The following is a 25,796-nucleotide window of genomic DNA, read 5'->3' as shown; positions in this document are numbered from 1 at the left end:
TACCATGAGTGTGCTTATAAGAGAAAGGCAGAGGGAGATTTGACACACACAGAGAAGGTGATATGAAGACACAGGCAGAGATTGGTGTGATGCAGCCACAAGTCAGGGGATGCTGGCAGCCGCCAGAAGCTGGAAGAGGCAAAGAACCCTTGAACCTCTGAAGGAATGTGGCCTTGGAAACATCTTGATTTCAGACTCCTGGCCTCCAGAACTAGGAGAGAATAAATTTCTTTTTAAGCCACCAAGATTGTGGTAATTTGTTACAGCAACCATGAGAAACATACAGTGTGTTTTTTTAAAAATCAAATAGTGGAAGGGTTTTTAATGAAAAGATATATAAACAACATGCTTATGCTGTCATCTTTTAAAATTTTATCATTTTTTAAATTTATTTATTTGGCTGCATCAGATCTTCCTTGCAGCATGCGGGATCTGTAGTTGCAGCATATGAACTCTTAGTTGCGGCAGGCGTGTAGGATCTAGTTCCCTGACGAGGGATCAAACCCAGGCCCCCTGCATTGGGAGCACGGAGTCTTAACCACTGGACCACCAGGGAAGTCCCTAAAAATTTATCATGTTTAGATATTATCTATTGATCTTTGACTCTAAGAGATGATGGTTTATTTAGCTGCCTTTGGTCGCTCCCTCCCAATTACTGTTAGTTTTTTCACTGTCTTTAGTTTACTATTAGTTACTCTTACAACTCAGAATACTGCATTATCAAATCTCAGATGCCATCTATTATAAGATGCACCATTATTTTATATTCCACTAAGGAAAACAACATGCCAATTATACTTGTATCCTCAAGGGTAAGGAGTATCCCAGTTTCAAATATATTAAAGGTTGAAAAGATGTGAGCTTTTACAGTCTGTGAAATACAAAAATATACAAGAATCTCTTTTTCAAGCTCCATCAACTTCAGACCTAACCATCTCTTAACTCACCAGTATGTGGAATGAAGATACAAGTGCCCCTGCTTGAACTTTTTGGCACTTCGAGCTTTACTTTTACATTGTTAATATTAATATTTACATTGTTTTACACTTTGGTGATTGACTTTAAAGCTGAAAACCAATAACTAGCCTTTATATTACTATAATGTTATAAACATAGTTTCCGTCAGAGCCAAGCAGTGTACTAGGATACATTTCTTTCTCTGTGGATTCATTTCTTTCTCTAGGATCCCTTTGCTACTTAATGGCCAGCCCTTGGTTCAGACTGTTCATTTCCCATCCCCTGATCTAGAAGAATAAATTCTGACCCTCGTATCTTGGAACAAGAGTCAAGATTTTGGGACTTCCCTGGCAGTCCAGTGGTTAAGACTTCGCCTTCCAAGGCAGGGGGTGTGGGTTCAATCCCTGGTCAGAGAGCTAAGATCCCACATGCCTCGGGGCCAAAACCCAAAACATAAAGCAGAAGCAGTATTGTAACAAATTCAATAAAGACTTTAAAAATGGTCCATACCAAAAAAAATAAACTTTAAAAAATAAAAAAATTTTTTCAAAGAGTCAAGATTTCAACTTGGAAGGTTTTGAATAATATAGATTTAAATGACTGTGACATGGATCACATAAGACCAAAATAAACACCTGAAAACCTAAAATTCTTGAGACATGGTCAGTGTGGGTTATCTTAGGGCACGAGGAGGAAACCAGTCCGCTGAAGTTGCATTTCTCCATTTCTTGGGTAAATCAAGTAAGACAGAGAAAATGTCTTTCATCCAACCACACATTTCTGGGTCAAAGGTGGCCTTTTAACTCCAAAAATAGAATTCTTCCCAACCTCCACTTCCTGCTGACAAGAAGTGTGAACCCTTCGATTTCTAGCTGTGAAAGGATGCGATTCATGGGACTTTTTTTCAACCACCAAAATGAAATCCTGGGTAAAGAAGCTTAAAAGGAGTCAGTAACAATTGTTGGAATATTGCCAATGTTTAAGGCTGCCGAGTGGAAAATTCTACAGATCAGACCCAGGTCTGATTCCAAGAAATAATTCAAATTTTAAAATGAAATATACTGCATAATAATATTTTCTTATTCATACTATCTTTTTTTTTTTTCCAACTCAAATCTAATTCTGAGAAACTGATAAATTGGCATTGCCTTTAGAATTATCCATTTGAAAATCTAGGAAGTTAAGCCAGGACATAAGGTTCATCACTCACTTAACCCAAACAGCCATATTTATGGTTCATTTTCATACCTAAACCAATAAGAACTCACTCACTTTATCCAGCTGTAACAATGAAAGTCAATTTGGAGTTTTAAATGACCTGATACAATAGGATCTTCTTTTGTTGTCCCTCATCAAGACTTGACTTATGATTTCATGCTGGTTTCCTTTTTTCCAGATCTAGAAAATAACAGAATCAGAGTCTGTGGCTAGGGGGCTTGTAACTCTTCTCTGCTCCCTTCTCTCTTACTGTCCCCTGCCTCTCGTGTCTTTGAGGACAGACACTCTTCACAGGAACAGGGTGACACATAAGAAACTGGCCATTCTCCCTCTTGTTGCTACAGGCTTGTATCTGCAGGGAAAACACTCTGAGATTCTCAAAGATTTTATGTAAATGTTATTGGGTTTTCTATAAATATTATATATATAAGTACAATATTGTCTCTATTCCAAAAGATTGAACCCTTGGTTTCAGAAGTATGTTTTTCAATTATTTACTTGATTACTTCGTTATTTAATACATGCTTTGCAACAAATGATCTGTGCTAGGTCATCAAGTGAAAATTCAATCAGCAGTTAAGTGAGCAAAAGATGCTGTATTTTCAGTTTTATGCTTTAAGATGATGTTTTTGTGTAAGCTAAAAGTTTCATCTCATTTTCCCAAAAGTATACCATTCTCTTCCAACATGGCTTATGGATTAAACTCCAAATTTAATTAAGACAGAAAAGAACCTTTCATGGAAACAGTATACATGCTTGATTGGGTGGGAAACTCCCTTTATATGTAATATTCTCAGGCCTGCACTCAGCGTCTCCTGTTACTTTGCAAAGACAGACGTATCACAAATGGCCACTGGATACAGCTGTATGGACTTAGCTGAATGATTTTCATTTTTCTGGAGAACAAAACGTTTGTGTGTTAACTTTCCATTGTCTGTTCATAGCTGGACACACAGATCGGCAAGGATGCCACCTGTTGCTCCCTGCTGACTGAAGCACAGCAGCTGGGGGGTTTAAGAGTTAACCATATTTTGCTCACTTCTTGGGGCCCTCCAGCTGGTTCAACACTACGGAAACATATGCGCATATCGACAGGGGTTTAAGAGGAGAGGGCAGAGGGATTTATTCAGCGATGGAAACACACATCCCCAAAATGAGGAGTTAATATTAGCCCTGGCATTTGTCACGGGAGCATCAGCAGAAACCTCCCACACCCTCTTCAGCTGTTTTTTTACTTCACCCTTTGCAACAGATTATTATAGAACTCACTAACAAGCTTCTAGATAGCACACCAGTTGATTTTAACTTTCCATACAAAGCACTCCTCCCTTGAGACTTGGTCTGTCTACATCTACCCTCGTATTACCTGGTTCAGGGATATTCCTCTTTAAAAAGAAAAAAAAAATCACTGCGTTTTTTCCTAATTAGGAAAGTAATTACTGCATGTTCATGGGTAAATTGTGAAAAACATAGAAAAGTCTAAAGAAGAAAATTTAAATCACCAGTAATTTTGCCATGCAGAAATAACTACTGCTGCTATTTTAGTATCATCTATGAAGTTGTGATGGAAAGCAAGTTCCATAATTTGGTTTTCTCACTTAATATACTATGAGCAATTTCCCAGGAACACAAAACTTCATGCATTCTAAAACTGTTTTTGTTGGCATTTTGGTAGTTTTCAGGGGTTTTTTTATTGTAATTTGTGCTGCAATGAGTATCCTATAATAAATACATGTTGGCATTTCAGATTATTTCCTTAGGATAAACTTGGAATAGGGAAGGAGTGACCAGGAAAGAGTGTGCCGGCAAAGTGAAAAGCAAGTGAAAGCCAGGAACTGTGAGCAGGGCCGAGGAGTACCTGGAAATAGTTGAGTAGGTCTGGAGCCCGGAACAGGAGAGTCAAGCAGATCACAGAGATAGCGGCAACAGTTTGGACTTGTTCCTGAGAGCAGGGAGGAGCTCAAGGAGAGCTTCAAGCCAGAGATCAGATTTGTAACTTACATGTTTATATCTTTGCAAGATCATTCTGGTTGCAGCTTGAAGAGTGGAAGGGAGGCAGGGAGACCGGAAGGGAAGCTGTTACAGTGATTTGGGTGAGATTCGATGGAAGTGTGGGTAGTGGAGGGGTCGTAAGGATGAAAGGAGAGACATGGTGCGAGAAAGAGGGTGGAGTCTAGGAGCATCTGCAGGCTTCTCAGGTGGGTGGTTGTACAATAAGCCAACCAAGAGGAGATGCCCAGGAGGCAGCTGAATCTAAGGCTGGGGATTCAGATGGGCTATAGGTATAGATTTGGGAGTTATCAGCATATAGAAATGAAGCCATACACATGGAGGAAGAGGGGAGAGGTGGGGAGAAGAGGACGGGAAAGTTAAGGAGCAGGAAGACGAGAACGTGCTGGACCACGGAGGCCACGTAAGAGGGGGTTCTAAAGCCACCACGTCAGGCACTTCAGGGACATCAAGGGACAGGAGCGAAGGTAGAAAACCAACTATTGACTGAATTCATTGACCTGGAACGCCCAGGGAAGCAAGCCGCCATAATGAAGGCTGGCTTCTTAAAGAGGATCTCTCTCATTCATTTCGTACCACCGTGCAAAATAACCTTAGTGTGGATAAAGATAAATAGAATTGTTTTACACCCAGTAATGGGAGCAGGGGGGCTCAGCTCTGCTGTGACAGAATGAACACACCAGTCTCTACGTATTCTAAGATGCACATAGAATTTTTAGTGAGATCATCTACCCAATACTGGTTCTCTTGGACTTTGAATAATCCCCCATTTATGCTTCTTAGATTAATCCGAATACCCCACTATGGGCACCTCTTTTAAGGCCGTGGGTCACCACAAGGGGTTGGGACTATACTGTTTCATCTGCTACAGTCTCTTAATTTCTGGGTTTGTGTCACTGAGTAGGCCCTATTAGTAGCAGATATAAACTTGTGTAGAGGTTCCAAAGAAGGCAGATCCTGTCTGGTTAAAAGAGAAAAGAAAGATGGAGATCAGAAAAGCGTTCAGAGAAAGATTCATATTTTTATCATTCCTTTGTCTCTGGTACTTGTTTCAGAGAATTGTCTTCTCGCTGCTTAAACTGGATATCGTCCATGGAATTCTCAGTAGCCATAATGGAGCCAGGGACGGTGCAGGGTAGGGCCTTGAGAGTCTTCTTACCCTACAGGAGCATGATGGATTAGATACCACGCCACAGCAGATCAGCTCTGTGATGGTGGTTTGCAGCCACATGATGATGTAGCCATTAAGAGCAAGTGTAAGCTTTACGTTCAGTGGCCTCTAAGATAGTACCGTGTTGTGATTCCTGATGCTACTGTTGAAACATGAATTTTTCCTGTTCAGTAAGCAAACAGTATGAAAAATAATAACTGGCGCTTAATAGTCTAGAAGCTGTAGTGTTGTCCCAGTCACTCTTGTCCACGTTTCAGCGTTATTTTCTGTGTATATATTGAATTCACTTCCCCATGCTGGTCATGCTCGTCAGGTGTTAGAATAATCTAGCTTCTCCTAGTATCCATCAGGATGCATGCACGTGGCCTTTTTGTTTGATGAATACAGAAGGTGGTTAATGCTGAGCCAGGTTTAGAAAACTGGGGATTGATATCTCCAAACACTGAGCTGATCTCCTGTTTTTCAGGAGAAACAGTGACCTCTGTAGAATCTTTTTCCAGCAACATTCTTATTTGCCCTTCATCAAGGTTTATTTAGTATTGCACAGTAAGCTCACACTATAAATCAGAGCCCTTTCAGATGAAGCGACCAGTTTAAACCCAAAATCGAATATCCTGGAAGGAACTCACAGAGTTGGAGGACCCCGGGGGCTTAAGCACTAGAAGCGAGACCCTTGTTTCTTCCCGTAGCCGGACTCTCTCGGCCCCACCCCACCCCCAGTCTCTGTGTGTTGGCCTCATTCTCTCTTACTCCAGGCTTCTTCTACACGGGGGACATCGTGGCCATGGGCAGCTCCAGGCTTGAATTATGCCAGCATAGCAACTTACAGGAAAGAGAAAAATCTTTCCTACTTCAAAATCTATGAATCCCAAGGAAGGTCCACTCTGTATCACATGACCTCCATCCAGGCTCAAGCCCTGAGGCTGGGGAGTGTGGTCCTGGCCTGGGCATCACTGCCTGTGGCTGGAGTCGGGGTAGGTCGGCTCTTGGAGGCCTGGAAAGATGTCTCTCATTATTGTCCCAGAGTGTCCTGATGAGTCACAGTGAAATTATTATTATATTCTTGGCATGAAGCTAACAGTCTGTATTTTTTTCTACCCCTCATTAGTATCATGTTTTATATTTCCTTATGCGGTACATTATTATATCATAGGTCGGGACACAATTACTGTAACTTAAAAAGCGCTTTCACATACATTATCACATTCAATTGTCTTTAATAAGCCAAGCCATTTGTAATTACACTAACCCTATTTTATAGATGGACAAAAGACTTCAAACCAAAAGACCGCGGAGGCAGGAGAATTGGGGGCTTGACGAGCACACATCTTCTGGCTCCTTTGCTAGTTCCTCTTGGGTTCAGTGCCTTAAGACATCTGCCACCTGTATCTTTGTCTGGTTTAGGTCTTTGTCTTTGTTTCTCCCTGGAGAAAGGAGACTGTGCCCACTGCAGCTGGCCCTCGAACAACACGGGGGTCAGGGGTGCAACCCTCCCCGCAGTCGAAAATCCAGGTAGATATAGTCGGCCCTCCATATACCTTGTTCCTTTGTACCCACAGATTCAACCAACCTCAGATGGTGGAGCACTGCTGTATTTACCATGGAAACGAATCTGTGTGTAAGGGGACCAGCGCGGTTCAAAGCCGTGTTGTTCAGGGCCCACGGTACTTTTCCTGCAAACCCTCACACAGCCTCCTCTGTGCCAACCTCCCCCTCCTCCTCCAGCGCCGCGGATACTGTGCATGTTTAGTAGGTGGCACTGACTGGAAATGAATTGGGGGTTTAAGACGTTATCGTTCAAGGGTCGGTCCAACTGGGAGCCCGGGGCTGTGGTCCAAGCCACAGTGAGGGGACTGGTCCCCACGTCTGTGGACCCGCGGGGAGTCAGCACAGGGCCTCCTCCGTGGCCGGGAGCCTGTCTCTGGAGAGCCTCTGGTATTGCTGCCGGGACCATGGAGAGAGTGATCGTCCCTGCCCCCGGGCATTTCTCACCTCCTGTGCCCCTTCGTCTTCCCTTGGAGGGACCATAGAAACACCATAGCCTCCTAAGCTGGAAGCCGTTCCCTAAGCTAAATGACACCCACCCCACCCCCCAAATGCCACAGGAGCCCAAAGATCGCACCCACCCAAAGCGGCACCCGTACCACCCGTGCTGGCCGCGGCCACAAAGCGCACCCAGAAATCAGATGCCCCTGTAGTCCTCTTTTTAAAAATAAATCACTACCCGGGAGGATACCACTTATCCCTAGGGAAGAGTTTTAAGATGGAACAGGAAAAGGGTCAGGGCTTCCTTCACCCCTTATTCTCCCTGAGGGAGCAGCAGCTTAGAGGTGCAGGCAGGTCCTTCCCTTCCCTTGTTCTGAGGCGTGTGTTCCTCTCCCCGCTGACCAGGGTGCACACACCTCAAAGGAAAGCCTCTCCTCATCTTCCTCTGCTTCCCTCCTTGTCTCCATCGTGCGTCCGCGATGCCTTCTTGGGCTCTCCCCGCTTAAGCTGGGGGAGATGGTCCCACACTTCTTTTTTTCAATTCACAGCTGCCTGTTCCAATTTGTGGTGAATGACTCTAAAGGTGGCCTAACGCTGCAAAGCTAGATAAGAGCAGTTGCTGATTCACATCCAGGAGGGGTGGGTGTGTGTATGTGTGTGTTCGTTCCGAATTTTGATATGGGCTCTGCGTAGTGAATATAATACTGTGAAATGCTTGTTCTCTCTTATTGCTCCCGCCCTTATAATGCTTGTTGGAACTGAGTCAGAAGTCTTATCAACTGGCCCATCTACCTAAACTGTAGCTTAGTTTCTCATTGCTGCTGTAACAAATAACCACAGACTTGGTGGCTTACCAGTGGTCCCCAACCTTTTGGGCACCAGGGAGTGGTTTCGTGGACGACTGTTCTTCCATGGACGGTAATGTGAGCACTGGGGAGCGGCAGGTGGAGCTTTGCTCGCTGGCCGGCCGCTCACCGTCTGCTGTGCGGCTGCAGAGCAGCACCGGTCTGCGGCCTGGGGGTTGGGGACCCCTGGCTTAAACAACAGAAATCTGTTTTCTCACAGTACTGCAGGTCAGTAGGCCGAAAGCAGTCAAAATCAGTATCGCTGATTTGCTTTTGGACTAAAGGCAAGGGGTTAGCGGAACTGTGCTCCTTCCGGAGGCCCTAAGGAGAATCTGCTCCTTGCCTCCTCGAGCTTCTGGGGCAGCCGGCGCCCCTTGGCTTGTGGCCGCATCCTTCCAGCCTCTGCCTCCCTGATCCTTCTCTTCTGTCCGTGTCGAATCTCCCTCTGCCTCCCTCTTACGAGGACACCTGTGACTGCCCTTAGCATCCACCTGGATAATGCAGGATCCTCTCCCTATCTCAGGATCCTTATGTAATCACATCTGCAATGTCCTTTCTTGCAATATAATGTTACAGTCACAGGTCCCAGGGATCAGGATGTGGCTGTCTTTTGCGGGGCTGTTCTTCAGCCTACCCTCTGCCCATCCCCATAATTCCCACACGCATACCCCCAAGTTCTATGGAAGGGTTAGCTACCCTCCCTTTTGACTTCCTGAATCTGAGGAGACCAGCTTCCCAGCACTGCCCTTGTGCTTGTTATCTTTGTACTTTCTGCCATCTGCAGAAGCCACGGGGTCCTGGGTGTCTCGCAGCCAGCCCTCCAGAGGGCAGAGGACGTTAAACGTGTCCTCCAGTCAGGACACCTTCTTCCCCCAAACCTGGTGGGCCAGGACAGGCACAAGCCTTAAACTGGGTAGACCCCAAACAGGCCAGTTTTGTTACCATGAGAATCAAGTTGTTTTGCGTTTGCTTAGCTTTGACTCGTGCGGAGAACGTCTTGCCTCTGCCTGTCTGACGGGGCATCTCTAGAATGTCAAGCCAGCAAGGGTAGGAAGCAGATCCTTGGCCCCTGGCCCACGGTGCCTGGCAACATCTCAACAGACTAGACAGCCGGTCACCACTCCTCTTGCCCACACCCCTCGGATAGCCACGCGGGCCCCCCACCCGGCTGTGGTGGGCCACCACCAGCCAGTTATCTCACCAGCATACAGGGTGGATCTGGAGGCACCAGACACGGCTTCAGTTGCCACTAGTGTTGTTCTGAAGCCCTGCCTTTGGATGGAGGTCTTGTTCCTGTGACGTTTTTTCAGGCAAAAAGTTGAATCCCATGCCAAGTACTGTGTTACAGTTATAAGAGGCATGTGCTGTCATCATAAACACCACGTGTACTGCTGCATAAAGATACCACTTGATGGTGAGGGCTGGGGAAAGACACCCATTGTGAAAAGGTGAAAAATAGTCCTATGAAAAGTCGCCGTGGAGGGCTTCCCTGGTGGCGCAGTGGTTGAGAGTCCGCCTGCCGATGCAGGGGATACGGGTTCGTGCCCCGGTCTGGGAGGATCCCATGTGCCGCGGAGCGGCTGGGCCCGTGAGCCGTGGCCGCTGAGCCTGCGCGTCCGGAGCCTGTGCTCCGCAACGGGAGAGGCCACAACAGTGAGAGGCCCGCGTACCGCAAAAAAAAAAAAAAAAAAAAAAGTCGCCGTGGAGAAACCAGTGGTGGTGCTGTATGGCACTGCTGATAATTGCGGGCCCTGGCATCAGCTCCTATCTGCCGGGAGCAGGAAGTTGGGGGTGGGGAGAAGAAGGGACTCCGTGGGGACCGTATGTGACAGAACACTTCCTCTCCAGTGCAAGAGTTCTCTCAAAAGGAAATGGAAAGCAGTTCCAGGTGGTCAATGGAAGATTCTTCTTGGTTGGAAACCTCTGCTATCTCCTCATCAAGAAGAACTATGCCTGGGGCTTCCCTGGTGGAGCAGTGGTTAAGAATCCTCCTGCCAATGCAGGGGACACGGGTTCGAGCCCTGGTCCGGGAAGATCCCACGTGCCACAGAGCAACTAAGCCCGTGCGCCACAACTGCTGAGCCTGCGAGCCACAGCTACTGAAGCCCGCGCGCCTAGAGCCCGTGCTCCGCAACCACAGAAGCCACCGCAATGAGAAGCCCGCGCACCGCAACAAAGAGTAGCCCCCGCTCGTCACAACTAGAGAAAGCCCGCGCGCAGCAAGGAAGACCCAACACAGCCAAAAAAAAGAGAACTATGCCTTGAACATAGGGGACTTACCAGCCCACAAAAAACAAAGGCTTCATGCAGGAGAATGACCAGGAGACAAAGGAAAAGTCTCTAGCTCCTTCCAATTATCCAGCCCTGGTTTCCACGTTTCCTTGATGTATTTCTCTTAGACACGGACACTATCCAGGTGTCTACAGCGTCACCTTTTCATACCTGTAAGCACAATTGAAGAGTTTTTTCAAACCCAGAATCAACAAAGGACTTGATCTGAATCGATACAGTGATGAACTAGAGGCTTAGAGAATGGATTTCAGGAGCAGGGCTGGATACGGTCTGAAAACTGTACAGGAGGGAGGAAAGAAAGAGGGAGCGCTTGGTGAGTCTGCAACATTATTCAGCAAATACGTACAGACCACCTACTGTGTGCTGGGCCAGACACTGGGCTAGAGAGTGGAGAGACAACAGAGAACCAGACCCCAACCCTGCCCAGGAGTTCACAGTCTAGTTGTGGGGAGGGCGTACTGGATGAGTAAACAGGCGATGACAATCCAATGTGTTAAGTACGTTGAAGAGACAGTCAGCCTTGTCCTGAAGGATCCGAAAAGGCTCCCAAAAGTGATGCTGATGTTGAGAATCAAATGACAAATAGAAGTTGGTCTGGAAAATGGACCAAGAGCCTTCCAGGCAGGAACAGCATGTGCAAAAAGGCCTGAAGGCAAAAGCATCATGGCAGATGGGTGTATGTGGCTGAAACCAATAGACTAACAGCTGCCTGACCCAGAGAGATGGGGAGGGAAGTGTCTCGGGGGGAGAAAAGATGGTGAGAAGCGGGAGGAAGCATGTGGTCCAGCCCAGCTCTCCCCCCAGCTGAGTAACCCAGCCTCCTGTACATTTTAGCTGTTGTCACTGAAGGGAGGCTCCCCGCAGGCCGGCAGGCTGCTTCATTCATCCTCTCTGCTTTCTTCCTGAGACCCCAAGAGACAGTGGCCCCCTTTCTCAAATTGGAAAGCTTAGAGGGAGGGCCTTAAGGAAGCTGTCAGAACCAGAGCCCACCGCAGTATCTCTCGTCTCAGACCTGATAGTTCTGGGGCAGAGAAATTGGAGTCCTAGAAGCTGAAATACATCTTCCTTTCTAGCAGGGTTCTGGATTCATCCCTAATCTGGAGCAGCTTATCGGATGCACAGCTCAGGTGTCACACCTCAGACACCAGGGGAAAAGAGTTCTTGGGATCACCTGAAAAAAAGGCACAGGGACTTTTAGAAATCACCTGATAAGAAATGTCAAGTAATGCTGACTGGAAATCAAACCACCGCAGCTGCTTTCCACAGCTGCATGCCATGTGGTGACCGTGTTTGAAGACTTTGACTAAATGAGGCTAAAAATAACCAGGAATGTAAAACCCTTCAGGAGTCAGGTCTCTAAGTGAGGTAGCCCAAGAAATCCACATGGGTATGAGGATGGGCAAGGGGAAGGAGAGAGGGGAGGTTTGTCTTTGAGCCACTGGATCAGTGGTCAGAGGATTATCACCTGAGAGGTCGAAGAAATAACACTGCTGGACCCCAGGAGCCTGCTGTTCCCCTTTCATATTAATTGGTTCAACGTTGTGGTACCCATTTTACAGATGGTGAAAAATGTATGGTGCCACCTGAACTCTTTCAGACTGAGGATTCCTAATCTCAGCTCTAATCCAAGTCCAGTTGACTTCCTACGGAAAACAAGAGTAATGAAATGTAGAAATGTCACCTCCTCCTCGTTTCCATCCTACACCTCGGCCCTGGTAGCATGGTGAGAGCTCGTGCCGCTCTGCTAAGAAGCAACCTTTTATTTAGTTGTGAAACTGAGACTGGGACTTTCTCTGCAGTGGAAGAAAGAGTAAGGTGACATCAGAAGGAAGCATGCTTCACCAAAGACAAAAGCAAAAGGATGCTTTTTATATTGTGGGAAACTCAAAAAGATATACTCATTTAGCCCCAAAGAAAATAGATATGCTTTCCCATACAGAGAAACCACCAATGAATATTTTTTACTGCATTTTTCTAGTAAGAAAAACGAATTTGTCCCCGGTTGTAGTAGCTCTGTAGTAATCATAATAATAGTAACCACAAATGCTTATTAAGTGTTTATACTCCAGACACTGTTGAGAAAGCTCTTTGCCACGGATCACGATTTTTTGATCTTCACAAAATCTATATGAGGGGTGATACTACCATTATCCCTATTTCATGATTAAGGAAACTGAGGCCTGGACAGGTTTAGAAATTTGCCCCCGGTCACACTGCCTGTCAGTGGAGAAGTTGGGGTTTGCTCCCACCAGACTCAACGATGCTTTAGTTCACTGCCTCGGGTTCTATTATTTTGTCATAAAGGCTAAATAGACTGACTTCTAGAATCTTCTCCATTTCCTGTGAAGAGTTTTTCTGTTTTTTCATTTGCATTTTGCTCTTTCATTATTGGTGATATCTGGTACTTTTACCCTTTCCTTTCCTCTTATAAACTAGATGAATGGACGCTGAGTTGGAAATCTGAGGTCTGGGTGACAGTTTCACTTCTGTCACTACCTCCCTAAGTGATCTGGCCCAGTTCACAGCCTCTTTGGGCCTGGTTCCTCCTCTGGAAAATGAAGCTGTAGGATTGTAACAAAGGTCCACTCCTATGCTGAATACCCCCTTTTCTCTTTCCTCCTACCCCTCTTGTCCTCCCATCCCCCCATCTCTCTTCCTTCCTTCTCGTCCTGGCCACTAACAAGCCCTCAGGCCCTCCGTCCTCTGTGTCTGTGGTCTTCCATCTTATACATGGCAGGCAGGCAAGCAGGCAGGGGATATGGTGTGAGAGCACACCCTTGTCAAGAAGCTTGGGGACACGGATAGTAAGGGGATGGACAAGCAGTGTGAGATAGCTCAGTGGAACGCTGGCCATCCTCAAAAGTGTAGGGTAAATCAGTCTTGGCTTTGGGACCTCTCTGCCTCTGCTCTGGTTTTTCCTTGGTCGGTCCCCATCATTAGTGTCCTTGTACTGCCCTTCGGCTTCATATCCCAGTCCTCTTTGTACCAGGTCATCCCATCCTCCTCCTAACGTGCCTCATCTGAGCATCACGTGGTACTTGTTCTGTATCCCGTTCCCTCAGGACTCTGCTGTCTGTTAAGGAAACAGTATGGCTCATCTTCCTAGTGTGTTCACTCAGCATCGCCTCCAAGCATATACAATACTTCATCTCGTCTTTTTTGGCTGCATTGGGTCTTCGTTGCTGCGCACGGGGATTCTCTAGTTGTGGCGAGCGGGGGCTACTCTCCGTTGCGGTGCGCGGGCTTCTCATTGCGGTGGCTTCTCTTGTTACGGAGCACGGGCTCTAGGCGTGCGGGCTTCAGTAGTCATGGAGCATGGGCTCAGTAGTTGTGACGCACAGGCTTAGTTGCTCCGCGGGATGTGGGATCTTCCCGGACCAGGGCTTCCTGTGTCTCCTGTATTGGCAGGCGGATTCTTAACCACTGTGCCAGAAGGGGAGTCTTTATCTCATCTTAAGAAACATCTAAAAATTAAGAAGTCCTTCAAGAAATTATGGTGGTTTTGGGCAGAATTCTTTCATTCTGACCACCAATGGAGGACATACTTTTGCTCCAAAGGCTTCCTAACCCTGAATCCAGTGCTTTCATGATTAGGAGAGAACACCAGGCCTCCCATGGTGAGATGGGAGTCAGGACGGCAAGTTGGGAGGATACCCCAGGAACAGAATTTATATGATAACTTTGTCATTTTTAGTTTTTCTTGTAACTACAGAACAAAAAATCATTTGTTCCTGAAGAATATGGACATTTAATTAGACATGAATATTTGAAATAGTCCGGAGAAACAGATTTACTTAATCCTGGTTGGCTGTTTAGGATTCCATGGACAAAGAAGCAATCACCAGCCATGTCTCAGCCAATTAAGGTTTTCCCAACTCATTTTAAATTATTGGACATTCCTTTCACTAGTATCTATTTAATATTTAATATTCCTTGAAGCACAGGCTTCCAAGCAAAGGAGCAACTTATATGAGGCCATGAAAATTCCTCTCCCTTTAACTTCCTCAGAGTTCTTTCCAGTTTGTTGATGATTGTGTGGGAATCTGTGGGCCTTCATCACACAAAGTCAGCCCCTAAAGGGAGACTGCTCCAACGTTCACCATCAGAATACTCCTTTTAGACTGCAGAAACGGCGTGCATCGCCTGAGCCTTCTCATCCCTATTTTAGGTGTGTTTCTAAGGAGTAGGTTGTTTGTCATGGTTTGGGAGAACTTCACTGTCAGGATGCAGTGACACTAGGGGGAGGCACGCCCATCTGTCCCTAAGGGAGAGGTCCAGAGGGAATAAATAGCCTGCTGGCCAGAATGTTCGAGATGTTTCCCTGCTTAAAGCAGCCCTCAAGGTTAGAGCCTCTCTCAAGGCCGAGTACTAGAATTCTCAGCTTCTAGAATGGAGGTTTGGTCTCTACGGTCAGTCCTTTAAAAGACAGTGTGTTATCTGTAGGCCTTGCTGAGCAGAGGGGGCTCATTCCCTGCCCTGTGTTCTCAGCATCTTAGCCCTTCCCTTCCCTGTTTATTCTCCAGCTGCCGGGAAGATGAGCTTTGCCAGTCACCTTTGACTATGATCAGGTCAGAATTCTGGGACACAAGAGTAATCGCAGTTTGCATTTCTCATTCTTATTCATGGTTTTTCTGTCCCTGGCTGTGGCAGGGTCTGGTTGAGAAGACTCCTCCCGTACCCTGGGATGCCAGCGTGGCTTCCCAGATGGTCCCCAACTACTTAGGACTCTTGCAGTAGACACAGTGCCTGTCCAGAAAGAGAGACCCAGTTGTATGGGTCAGGAAAGGGCCCTCCGTTCAGTCAGAGACGGCGCCCTCTCATTCCTGCGAATCCCACAGCTCGCAGAGCAGCTGGGAGCCAGCCCCTGCCAGCCCATGCTGCCCTGTCAACATGCCCGGTATTCATCAACATCCCTCTCTATTTTCTTACCAAGTATGATGCTCCAGACCCAGGCGAGATGTGTCATACAGGGGGGACTTCACCTGGTGGATAAGAAGGCACCTGTTCCTGCCCACGCTCTGCTGAGTTTTCAAAAACTTCCCAGACACACCCGTTGGTCTTTGTTTGCCTTCACGGCGAGGCCTTAAGGCATCGTGCTCCCAGGATGTTTCTGGGCCCAGTCCCTCTTACACTCAGGAGGCTGGTCTCCGGAAGTCCTCTCTGAAGATTTCACTTGTGCACCGTGCCCTAGCCTGGGATGTGGCGAGTCCCATCATGGGCTCAGCAGTTGCAGTGATGATTAAGGCCAGTTTCTGCCCTCAGAGTACAGTTTCATGAGCTTTTCCCTGTTTGTGCTGAAATACAGTTTGAGAGAGAATACCATGGGGTGGGGCTTCAAGTACCCAAAAAAAAAAAAAAAAAAAAAAGGGTGCACAGATTGATTTTCTTTTTCTGGAGCAGGAATCTGAGCAGGAAAATTGTCACGTGTGGCAAACTGCTGCAGGATGGTTCCCGTGGGCCTTGGTCTTCAGGGTTTCCGCTAATCCTATTTCACATGTCTGCAGGCTAGCCCTTTCTCCTCCCTTTCCTTTTAACTATTTCTGGCTAATTCACAGCCCTGTTTTTTTTTAAAAAAAAAACCGAAGGGAGGGAGGAAGGAAGGAAAGCAAGAGAGAAAGAAAGCCTATTTGCCCAAATATTCCGTTTCTTGATGTTTTTGTCTTAAACCAGTCACATACCCTTAGCTAACCCAAATCCTTATTCCCATTCCCTTTTAGCAACCCAGTGAGCTCATCAATATGCCAGCAGATGATCTAAGCCCCCAATTATCACCTTCTCTAGAAAGACAAACAAACAAAAACAGCCGGAAGGAGGGAGGGCGGATTGGAAGCGGGTGCACGATAAATGATGCATAAAACTACAGCCTAAAAGGGGCCCCCGCCACCCGGCCCCTCGGTGGGCAAGCGTGTGTGTGAGCACACATTTTCCACCCGCCGGCCGAAGCACCCCAGCTCCGGGCCGGCGGCGGCAGCGGCGGCATTTTAATGTCAGATGGAATCGCTAATGCCCGCGTTGCCATGGCGACCGCGGGAGCGGCGGAGCTAAAAGCCGCTGCCTGGGCCCGGCGCCGCCTCCCCCGCGGCAGCCCACCCGGGCGGTGCAGATTCGCTTTGTCTTGCTCGCTCCCCGCCTCCTCCCTCTCCCTCTCTCCCTCTCTCTTTCCTTTTTCATCCCCCCTCTCCCCCTCTTCCATCCTCCCTCCCCTCCCGGACTCCCTCTCCTTTGTTGCCCCGCCCCCACGCTCCCCGGCACCAGCCCTTCCCGAGCTGCCGCAGGTCCTGGACCCCTGGCCTCCGCTCCGCCGCAGGTGCCGGATCAAGCAGCCCGCGCTCCCCTCACCCGGAGGCATAGACAGGCCCAGGGCCCGTTTGTTATTCTTGGGGACCTTAATGCCTCACTTGAAACCAGTCTTTTAAAAAGACGATTAAACAGATGTATATGTATGACTGATTCACTTTGTTATAAAGCAGAAACTAATAAAAAATTTTTTTAAATTAAATTAAATTAAAAAAATAAAAATAAAAAGAGGATTAAGAAAACAAGAAGTATTGTTCTTCCCACACCTGGACGTCTGCCCTTCGGCACGTGGGCTGCCTCTCTGCCCCCGGCCCGCCGTGGTCACCCTGGCGTGAGAGGACCGGCCGAGGCCCCCCGCGGCCGCTCGTTGCCCCCCGCCGCTCCCCAGAGTGACTGGAAATGCACATGCCTCATCTGGCCTCGGAGAGAACGCAGCAGCTATGGCAGTTCCTCACCTAGACGGGGTTTGCTGCCCCCAGAGCAGAAATACCAGAGCTTCCAGGGCCTGAACTCCTGATTGGGGGCAGGGGGCGGGGGGGGGGTAGTGTTCTCTGCTGCTATTAGCATCCACCTAAGCTGGTAATGAAGAGCACTGAGACCATAGTAATGACCCCCAACCCGTAACCCTTGTGTCATCCATCTTTGTCCTGGGGCAGCATAGCAGCTCTAATGGCACTGGCTTAAAATGTCAGATTAGCTCATGGTCTAGCTGATGCCCTCATCTTCGAGGGAAAAAAAAAAAAAGCAAAAGGAAAACAGATATGATTACCATGGTCTTGAGTCAGTGGCTCTGCAGTATCATCTTGCTTCCACAACATACCATGGCCCCATCACTGTCATTCCTACATCTGAAATGAAAGGTACGCCTTTAAGATGGTTAAAGGCTGGGGTTTTGCTTTAGAGTCCCTGCCCCCCAATGAGTATACACATATATGTATGTATGTATTGGCTACATTCACACACAACAATGCCTGCACGGATGCACACACAGTAAGTGGAACTGCGGTTGCCTCTAGGGAACACTTTCCCCAAGAGTAGATGAGACTAGACTACACCCCCCACTGGTTCCAAAGCATTCTGCACTTTTTACGTTCAGAGCTCTTCCCAGAATTAGGGATAAACAGTGACAAACAGTGATGAGTGTGTAATTCATGTTTACGTACGTCTCCACACCAGACTATAAGCTTGGTGAGGGCAGGAGCAACACTTGTCTTTTATGCCCCTGTATCTTCAAGGGCCAGCACACATTCAGGATTTAGTATGTATCTGTTGAATAAAGAGATGAGAAGTGGACAAGAAAGCGGGTGCTGATGGGGCCTGGGGGCTGTCCGGAGGGTGAGCAGGGGTGCCAGGAGGGGTGCTCATTTCCACGGTCCTCTTGTGAGCTTAGGGGCCCCGCAGGGACTTCACCCTTCCTGTACAAAGTACCTCAATAAAGTTGTTCTAAGTAATTCTTGTGTAACTAGAATATGTCTGAAGCTCATCATAATAAAAAGCTTGATGAATCAGTTAAATTGTCAAATAAGGGGAACTCTGTCATTTGCCAAGCCAGTTCCTGAGCAGCTGACTGGAGCCCTTACCCAAGGCAAGGCAAGGCAGCCCTTCTTTCTGGTCCTTCCCAGGGAAGGTGACGCTTTGGTGTTCTGCAGCAGGGGCTCACAGGAATACTACCCAGGGCTTTAAAACACTAACAAGGGCTTCCCTGGTGGCGCAGTGGTTAAGAATCCACCTGCCAATGCAGGGGACACGGGTTGGAGCCCTGGTCCGGGAAGATCCCACATGCCGCGGGGCAACTGGGCCCGTGAGCCACAACTACTGAGCCTGCGCGTCTGGAGCCTGTGCTCCGCAACAAGAGAGGCCGCGACAGTGAGAGGCCCGTGTACCGCAATGAAGAGTGGCCCCTGCTCGCCACAACTAGAGAAAGCCCTCGCACAGAAACGAAGACCCAACACAGCCAAAAATAAATAAATTTAAATAAATTAAAAAAAAAAAACTAACAAACATCCAAGGGCCCACATGCAGACTGGCTGATCAGTCTCTCCAAGTAAGGACCGACCACTGCTTTTCAGATGCTCCTCTGACGATTCTGATGCTCAGTCAAGGTTAACAGTGTTGCTCTGTGGGCTCCCAGAAATGGAGGTAAAGGGGAAGCAAGAAACTCACCAAAACCCAGAGATTCGGCTTCAGCTGTGAAGCTGATGCTGATACACTTTAGGCTGAACAAAGAGATGATTGGCTTCAGCCCACTTCAGGTTGTTTCAGCACTGCTCACAGAACCTCTCTTTGCCTTAAAAAGCCTGCGGGTCCCGTCCTTTGACAGTCGTTTAATACAAATCTGTAACTGTCTAATCAGGGCACGAACCATTTTTCAGACTTGCCCAGGCAGGAGTGACCTAAATATTACTCAGGGTGTCTGACTTCCAGCCCCAGAGGAAGAGTGTATTTGGTTTGTTTTTATGCTGCTGAAGTTGAGCCAGTCATTCAAGGTCCCCATAGGGATGGCTGAATCATTCAATGCTATGAATTAGTTCTTTAGACCGAATACAGTGGTGCAGTTATTATTGAATTAGTCACTTTTCAGTAGCATCACTTGTGCACTCAATCTAATTTGTTGTGCCATTTTTAATTGATGTGAGCTAAAATGAGCAGAACCTGGAGGGTTTGGTGGGAGTGGCCCAGCCCATCTATACCAGCCAGGTATGAAGAGTAGATCTCTGGAAAACGTGGCGGCAGATTTCTCTGCTCTCTCTCCCAGGTAACCCTGCAGGCAGTAAATAGAGCCTGTACTAGAAGCCACGAAAGCTGTAAACACACACAGCAGGGAAATCTGCCTAAATTGCCCAACAAGATACCAGGTGCAATTGACTTTCCACTAGAAGTGTGTCTGCCCGCAAGGTCAAGGCAAATTTGGCAAGAAGCCACATGGAGACACTTTACGTTGAAATCTCTTAGGAAACTGAGGACAGGGAAATGAAGGTTAGTCTTGGGCTCTCCAGTCAAGTTAGTGATTGTGGAGAGAACAGGAACTCTTCAGGTCAAGCAGGAAAAGCACCAATGTGGCCTGGGCAAACCCACACTGTCTTTCCCAGCCAGCAAGCTCCAGCGTGGATCCAAACAACCCATTTCTGGGAACTTAAAATAAAAACTAAGATAGCAGTCGAATGGTCTCAAGTCCCCTACAGGGCCTTTGATGTGTATCCCAGCAGCAGCAGCATGGCGAATGGTTTCTGTAATGTGGGATTCCCGGGCAAGTGGGCCTGGACCACCGCCACTGGTTCCTCTCTCATTATAGGGCCAGAAATAGATGCCGCATCCCAGGAAAGGGGAAGTAAGGCTGCATGGAATGTTTCATCTGTTGGAATATTGTTCTGTGCCGCCTGACAAGATTACTGAGTTCTCAGTTCTGTAGCAGTGGCATTGAGTAAGAGTCTGAAAATTGATGCATTATGTACTTGCCTAAAATAGCAAATGCAGAATAGGAAAAGCAGAGCTGCTAAGAAGCGTGCAGAACATTGATGGAAAGGCCTGTGTTGCCTCTGTCATTACCAGCATGAAAGGGTGTATCGGAGCAGGGGGTGGATTTTCCATCAAAAGCATTCGTGTGGTAAAGGCTTCTGTACCACAATGAGTCAGGGGTACATTTTTTATCTAACCTAACTGAGTGCAAAGCCTTCTGTTCTCAAACAGGTGGTAGAAAGTGAGCAATTTGTTTCTTTTCATCTCAGTGTTCTGGGTTGGTTCATGAGATAGTTGCTTCTATTTTAACCTTGTTGAGTTCCCCCTTAGAACAGAAATCCCCAGTTACTTGCTACCTAATCAGATATTCCGCGCTGTGGATCACAGCTGCCTGGATGGGCAGCAAGGTTTAGTGCGAGTGAGGTGGAAAGTGCATAAAAGGAATGTCATCTGCCCCCGAGAAGAAAGCATCATCTTCTGTCAGCATAGATGGGATTTTAAAATACTCAAGAACAAGTTAAAAGGGCCTTCTGGAATCGACGAGCCTTTTTACCAATATGGCCCTAGGAGGTGGCATGGTTATTGCTTAAGGGGCTATCCATGGTCAAGCAAAGAGGCCTTGAGACACAAGGGCAAGGGTCCCTTCAGCCCCTGTATCAATTGTTTAACCAACATTCTAAACATAAGAACCTCCTTCTTTAAAGCACTTGGCTGCATTAACAGACGTTCAAGGGGCACTTACTCCGAGCCAGGCATTGCCCTATAGCCCCTGTGCCTATGTATATTGTGTCCTTTAACTCTCACCAAAACCCTTTGGAAAAGCATTACCACTGTTCATTATCCCAGTTCAGGAAACCAAGCTTCAAAGGATAAGTGATCACCCAGAGCTATACAGCTGGATTCACACCCTAGACTGGCTGATTACAAAGGCCTGTTCTCTCTACCAGGCCCCGTTGTCTCCTGTCTTGATTAAGCAACATTCCTAGAAATACACAGAACCTGGAAGTCCCCAGTCCCCATCTCTTCCCTGCTTCTGCTGCCAGCTGGAATGTCTGACTCCCGGGTGTGTTATAGCCAGAGTTCCAAAGGACTGGTTAGTCTCCACAAGAAATCACTTTTTCCAGGCTCAGCAAGCAGTTGGATGTGCAAACCGCCCCTACATGGGAACTTGAACTAACTGTTCAGTAAACCATAATGTGCTGATTGTTGTTGGACAGTGACCAGTTTCCGGTTTCCTATAGGTCACCACAATTCTAGAGAATGTGACCTTTTATTTGCAGAGCAAGAATTAGGCCTTTCTTTTCCTCCCCACCCCCACCCTTTATAATTTGCACTATTGCTCCTAGGAATACTGCTTTTAAAGTTTGGACATTTTCAGATAAAAATTGCTGGAAAGAATGGTGGGAAAAGGATCAACAAGTAGACTATTGATGGGCTTCCCTGGTGGCACAGTGGCTAAGAATCCGCCTGCCAGTGCAGGGGACACGGGTTCGAGCCCTGGTCTGGGAAGATCCCACATGCCACGGAGCAACTAAGCCCGTGCGCCACAACTACTGAGTCTGCCCTCTAGAGCCCATGAGCCACAACTGCTGAGCCTGCATGCCACAACTACTGAAGCCCGTGCGCCCTAGAGCCTGTGCTCTGCAACAACAGAAGCCACCGCAATGAGAAGCCTGCGCGCAGTGACCAAGACCCAAGGCAGCCAAAAATAAATAAATAAATAAATTTTAATAAAAAAACCATTAAGACTTCCCTGGTGGTCTAGTGGTTAAGACTGCGCTTCTACTGCAGGGGGCTCAGGTTCAAACCCTACTCAGGGAACTAAGATCCTGCATGCCGTGGGGCGTGGCCAAAAAAAAAAGACCATTGAATAAAAAGTGAGAAACGTTAAGGAGTTTAGGGTGCGTGAGAATGGTAGTCAGGCTGCTCACTTGCCATTTTAACACTGAATTGTCAAATTGGAGGCTTATTTGCTTAATGTAGCACGGAACCAGGATAATATTGTAAATACTTTATAGCAGAATTTGCTTACAAAATAGGTTTGGGAAACAATTTTGATATATGATCTCCCCACTGGATCACACAGTCCTTTAAGGGAGGGAGAACAATGACGTGTATGTCCCCCAGTGAGTCCTCATAACATGGAGCGAAACCCTTTGGATCATTTCCAGAGGAGGTGAAACTCCACATTGTCCAAAACCAAACTCACTCTCTGTTTCCTTCTCCATCACCCACGCTGACAACCTAGGGATGTGGAAGACTCTACCTTTTACCATCTACGTTCAGTGGTCACCAAATTCTTGCTCTGAAGCGTCTCTCAAACTTGACCTGTCTCTGCCCTCTGCCTGCTTTTAAATGCCCCCATCAGTCTATCCTCCACATCACCTGTTTCCTAACAATTTCACGTATTCGCTCGTTTATTAAATAAGCACCTACTTTATGCCAGATGCTCTTAGGCACAGAGATAAGGAGGAGGTCCCATTCCCATGGAGCTTCCCTTTAGGAAGGGGGTGGGAGCCATAGGAAGACAGACAGTGAACAAGCCAAGAATCAAATAGGTCAGTTTCAGGTAGCGGTAAGTGCACGGATGCAAACCAAGTACTATCTCTCTTCTCCACTCAAGGATCCTTAAGAGAGCCCCCACTGCTTGCAGAGTTAAGCCTAAACTCCTCGCCTGTTATCTACCCCAGCCCCTCTCCCACCACAGTCTCCAGACACAGTTGCATCCTGAACTACAGCCCCACGCTCGCCGTTCCCTGCACATTCTCTAAATTTCGCTCTTAGGCTTCACCAAGGTCATCCCTGTTAGTCCACGTCCTCCTCACCCTCCCAGGGGCAGTTCGTCACCTCCTGTCTTTGGGTTTTGGAGATCTGGGCTGGGGAGGCCCAGGTAGGCTTCAGGGAGGGAGGGCAACTAGAGCTTGAGGGACGTCACTGGAGGGAGGAGAGATGCCGGCCAAGCTGGGCGAGGCCGCTAGGCTGAGGGTGTGCCTGTTCCACGGGGATTCAGCACCCTGCCCCGCGGCTCTGGCTTCCTCCACGTGGATGGGGAGCAGCGTGAGGAAGACAGATCAGGTCACATTCCGGACCGGGGTGCTGAGAGCCCAGTTTATTCCCATGATGCATCTGCATTTCAAAGCCTCAAGCTCCACGGCCCAAGTGGCTGCACCCAGCAGCAAGCAGGCAGAATCCTTCACTCCCCCCACCCTGTGCTTCCTGAGCGCACCCTGCAGCCCTTTAAGGGTGCCAACTTTCGCACCTTACGTAGTAGCTATTTGTCAGCAAGTCGGCCTCCCTCCCCAGACTCTGAGCTTCTTGAGAACGGAGGCTGTTTTGTTATTTATCTTCTATCCCAGAGCCTTAGACGCAGATATTTGATGTAGGACATATTTCAAGATAAAGCCAAGGAATTCCTGAGCTCATGGCAAGACTTCTTCTTAGTTCTCAAACCTGTTTAAAAGTGCCATCGTTAATCTTATTTAAGCATTCTTTGATGACTCTCTTTTTAGTATATATGTCCCGTGTGTGTGTGTGTGTGTGTGTGTGTGTGTGTAGCTGCAAACCGCCTGTAATGCCCAGTTCTCGAATGGCAGAGACTGGGGTCCCACAAACTCCCGTGTGCAGTGGGCCACAGCCCCACACACATAGAAGCTCAGATGCTTCCTGATGATGGTGAATAGAACAGGTAGATACAGAATGGTATTCCAACAAACCACTAAAAATCATCTGTTCAAAGGAAGATGTGGGTCCTGGTTTGTGTTCAGTCCAGTCTTATTTAGCACCTTCATTAATGATGTGAATAGAAAATAAACACCAATGTTCACAGACGGAGCTAACTTGGAGGTACTGTTAACAGAAGTGTCAGGATAGGAGGAGCAGAAATGTAAGCAGGAAACAGCCAAGATGGAAAAAAAGAAGCTTAATACAGCCAAGGGCAAAAAAAATCTCTCAAACAGATATTTTTTGATAAAATAAAGCCCCAAAGACAATAGAGCAAATCACTGAGATGAGAAGTTGAAGGGAGACAGAGAAAGAAGGGAGAGGTGGGAAGAGAGAGGAGGTCACGGAAGGCGGGATGGACGCAGAGGACCTGAGCTCAGGCTCCAGAGCCGACACCCTCTTGTTGGAGGTGATGGGCGCCCTGAGGGGACACCACCCCCCGGCCGTGATGCCGCTCTGCGCACAGCTGCCATCCCATTCGTTTTGTGGTAGAGGTTTGGTTTGGTGGTGTTTGGTTTTGTTGCTTCTGTTTTCTGCTCTTTCCTCATATCTGAGGGATCAGTGGGTTGGTTCTTTTAGTTCAGTTTTGAAAGGTTTCATTATCCCCGGCATAAAGCATCAATTTGGGCATTTGGGGAGAGACAGAGGAATGCAGCCTGTTAAAGAGTCCAGATTCCAAATATATAAAGCAAAGTGGAGCATCCTCACTGCCTTGGTCTCTAATGTTGGTGGAAGGGAAACAAATCCAAGGACTGAGCAGCAGTCACTGGGCCTCTCAGGATGGGCTCAGCCGGGCCACGTCCAGCACATAGAGGCCAGGCCTGGGTCCGCCTTGCCAGGGGAGGGCCCCCGACGCACGAAGAATAGGAACCTTCTGGTTGACAAAGCCAGAAGCCAGGAGCCTCCAGAGAGCAACAGTCCTCCTCAGGGACTCCAGCTGGAAAGTCAAGATGCCAGTGTGTGCCGGGGCATAGTTTTAAAAAGTACATGAATTCTCCAAGCACCAGGAGAGCACCCCTTCTTTGACAGCCTGGAATCAACCAGGCCTGGAAACACCAATGTAAAATGTTGTAAATGCCCAGGAAGCGAACGACAAGTGACAGTGGGGGTCATGGCTGTGGGTCAGGATGCCCCAACCTTAGCACCATGACAGCAGATTCCAAATGCTATTTCCTGACTCGTAAGCACCAAGTATTAAAGAATTGCGCGCAGCAGAGGTATTGCCCCAGGCTACAGCTAGACACATCCGTCCATCTGAGGTCTAAATGCAACGGGGCAAAAAAGTAAATAAAATAAATAAATAAATGGAAGGGGGCTTCAATGTGTCGCTCAAGAAACAGACACCCACCTTCCAGCTGTGCAGAACTCCTTGACCTTGCTAAGCTTCTGTGCCCTCATCTATGGCGTGGGCATAATGACAGTGCCTCATAAGGTGTCAGCAAGGATTGAATGAGATGATACATGTAAAATGTTTAATACAGTGCCTAGTGTGTGGAAAATTCTCCATAAGTGGAAGATGATGATTGTCAAGCTCCCCTCCCCCAATCCAAGACCCCTTTTACAGCTACACAAGACGCGCTGCTAAGTAGCACCAGCCATAGCCAGCAGACGGCTAAGTGATCATGGGGCATATCTGTTCACATTACTCCAGGTATTACTGAGAAACATGCATAGAACCAGTGTCTACTCATCTCCATTCAACCTCAAAAAAAAAAAAAAAAAAAAAAGACAACACGTTCATTGATGTAATTCCTGGAACTTATTCAACCTTGCCTGTATGTTTCCAAAAATCCATGAGTGCAAACGTTTGTCATCCTACGAACACTCTTGTTTCCCTGAGAACT

The 25,796-nt window shown here is 47.5% G+C and overlaps 1 protein-coding gene across 3 annotated transcripts in view; it reads left to right on the top strand.

Annotated features, from left to right (window-relative positions):
* The window catches only part of MYO1D (myosin ID), a 348,552-nt gene that overhangs the window by 307,675 nt on the left and 15,081 nt on the right, over positions 1–25,796 (top strand). Inside the window, exon 22 of one of the 3 annotated variants that reach the window (XM_060082679.1) lies at positions 16,197–16,436. The exons of 1 other annotated variant lie outside the window; for it this stretch is intronic. In XM_060082679.1, the coding sequence (XP_059938662.1) occupies positions 16,197–16,236 (40 nt within the window). In that variant the 3' untranslated portion in view covers positions 16,237–16,436. Of the gene's footprint in view, positions 1–6,915; positions 7,145–16,196; positions 16,437–25,796 lie in introns of those variants that run through there. One more of the 3 variants, XM_060082676.1, reaches the window with a different exon arrangement.

Source organism: Mesoplodon densirostris, chromosome 18 (genome assembly GCF_025265405.1).
Source record: "Mesoplodon densirostris isolate mMesDen1 chromosome 18, mMesDen1 primary haplotype, whole genome shotgun sequence".
Lineage (NCBI taxonomy): Eukaryota > Metazoa > Chordata > Mammalia > Artiodactyla > Ziphiidae > Mesoplodon > Mesoplodon densirostris.
This window is presented reverse-complemented; position numbering and strand designations above follow the sequence as displayed.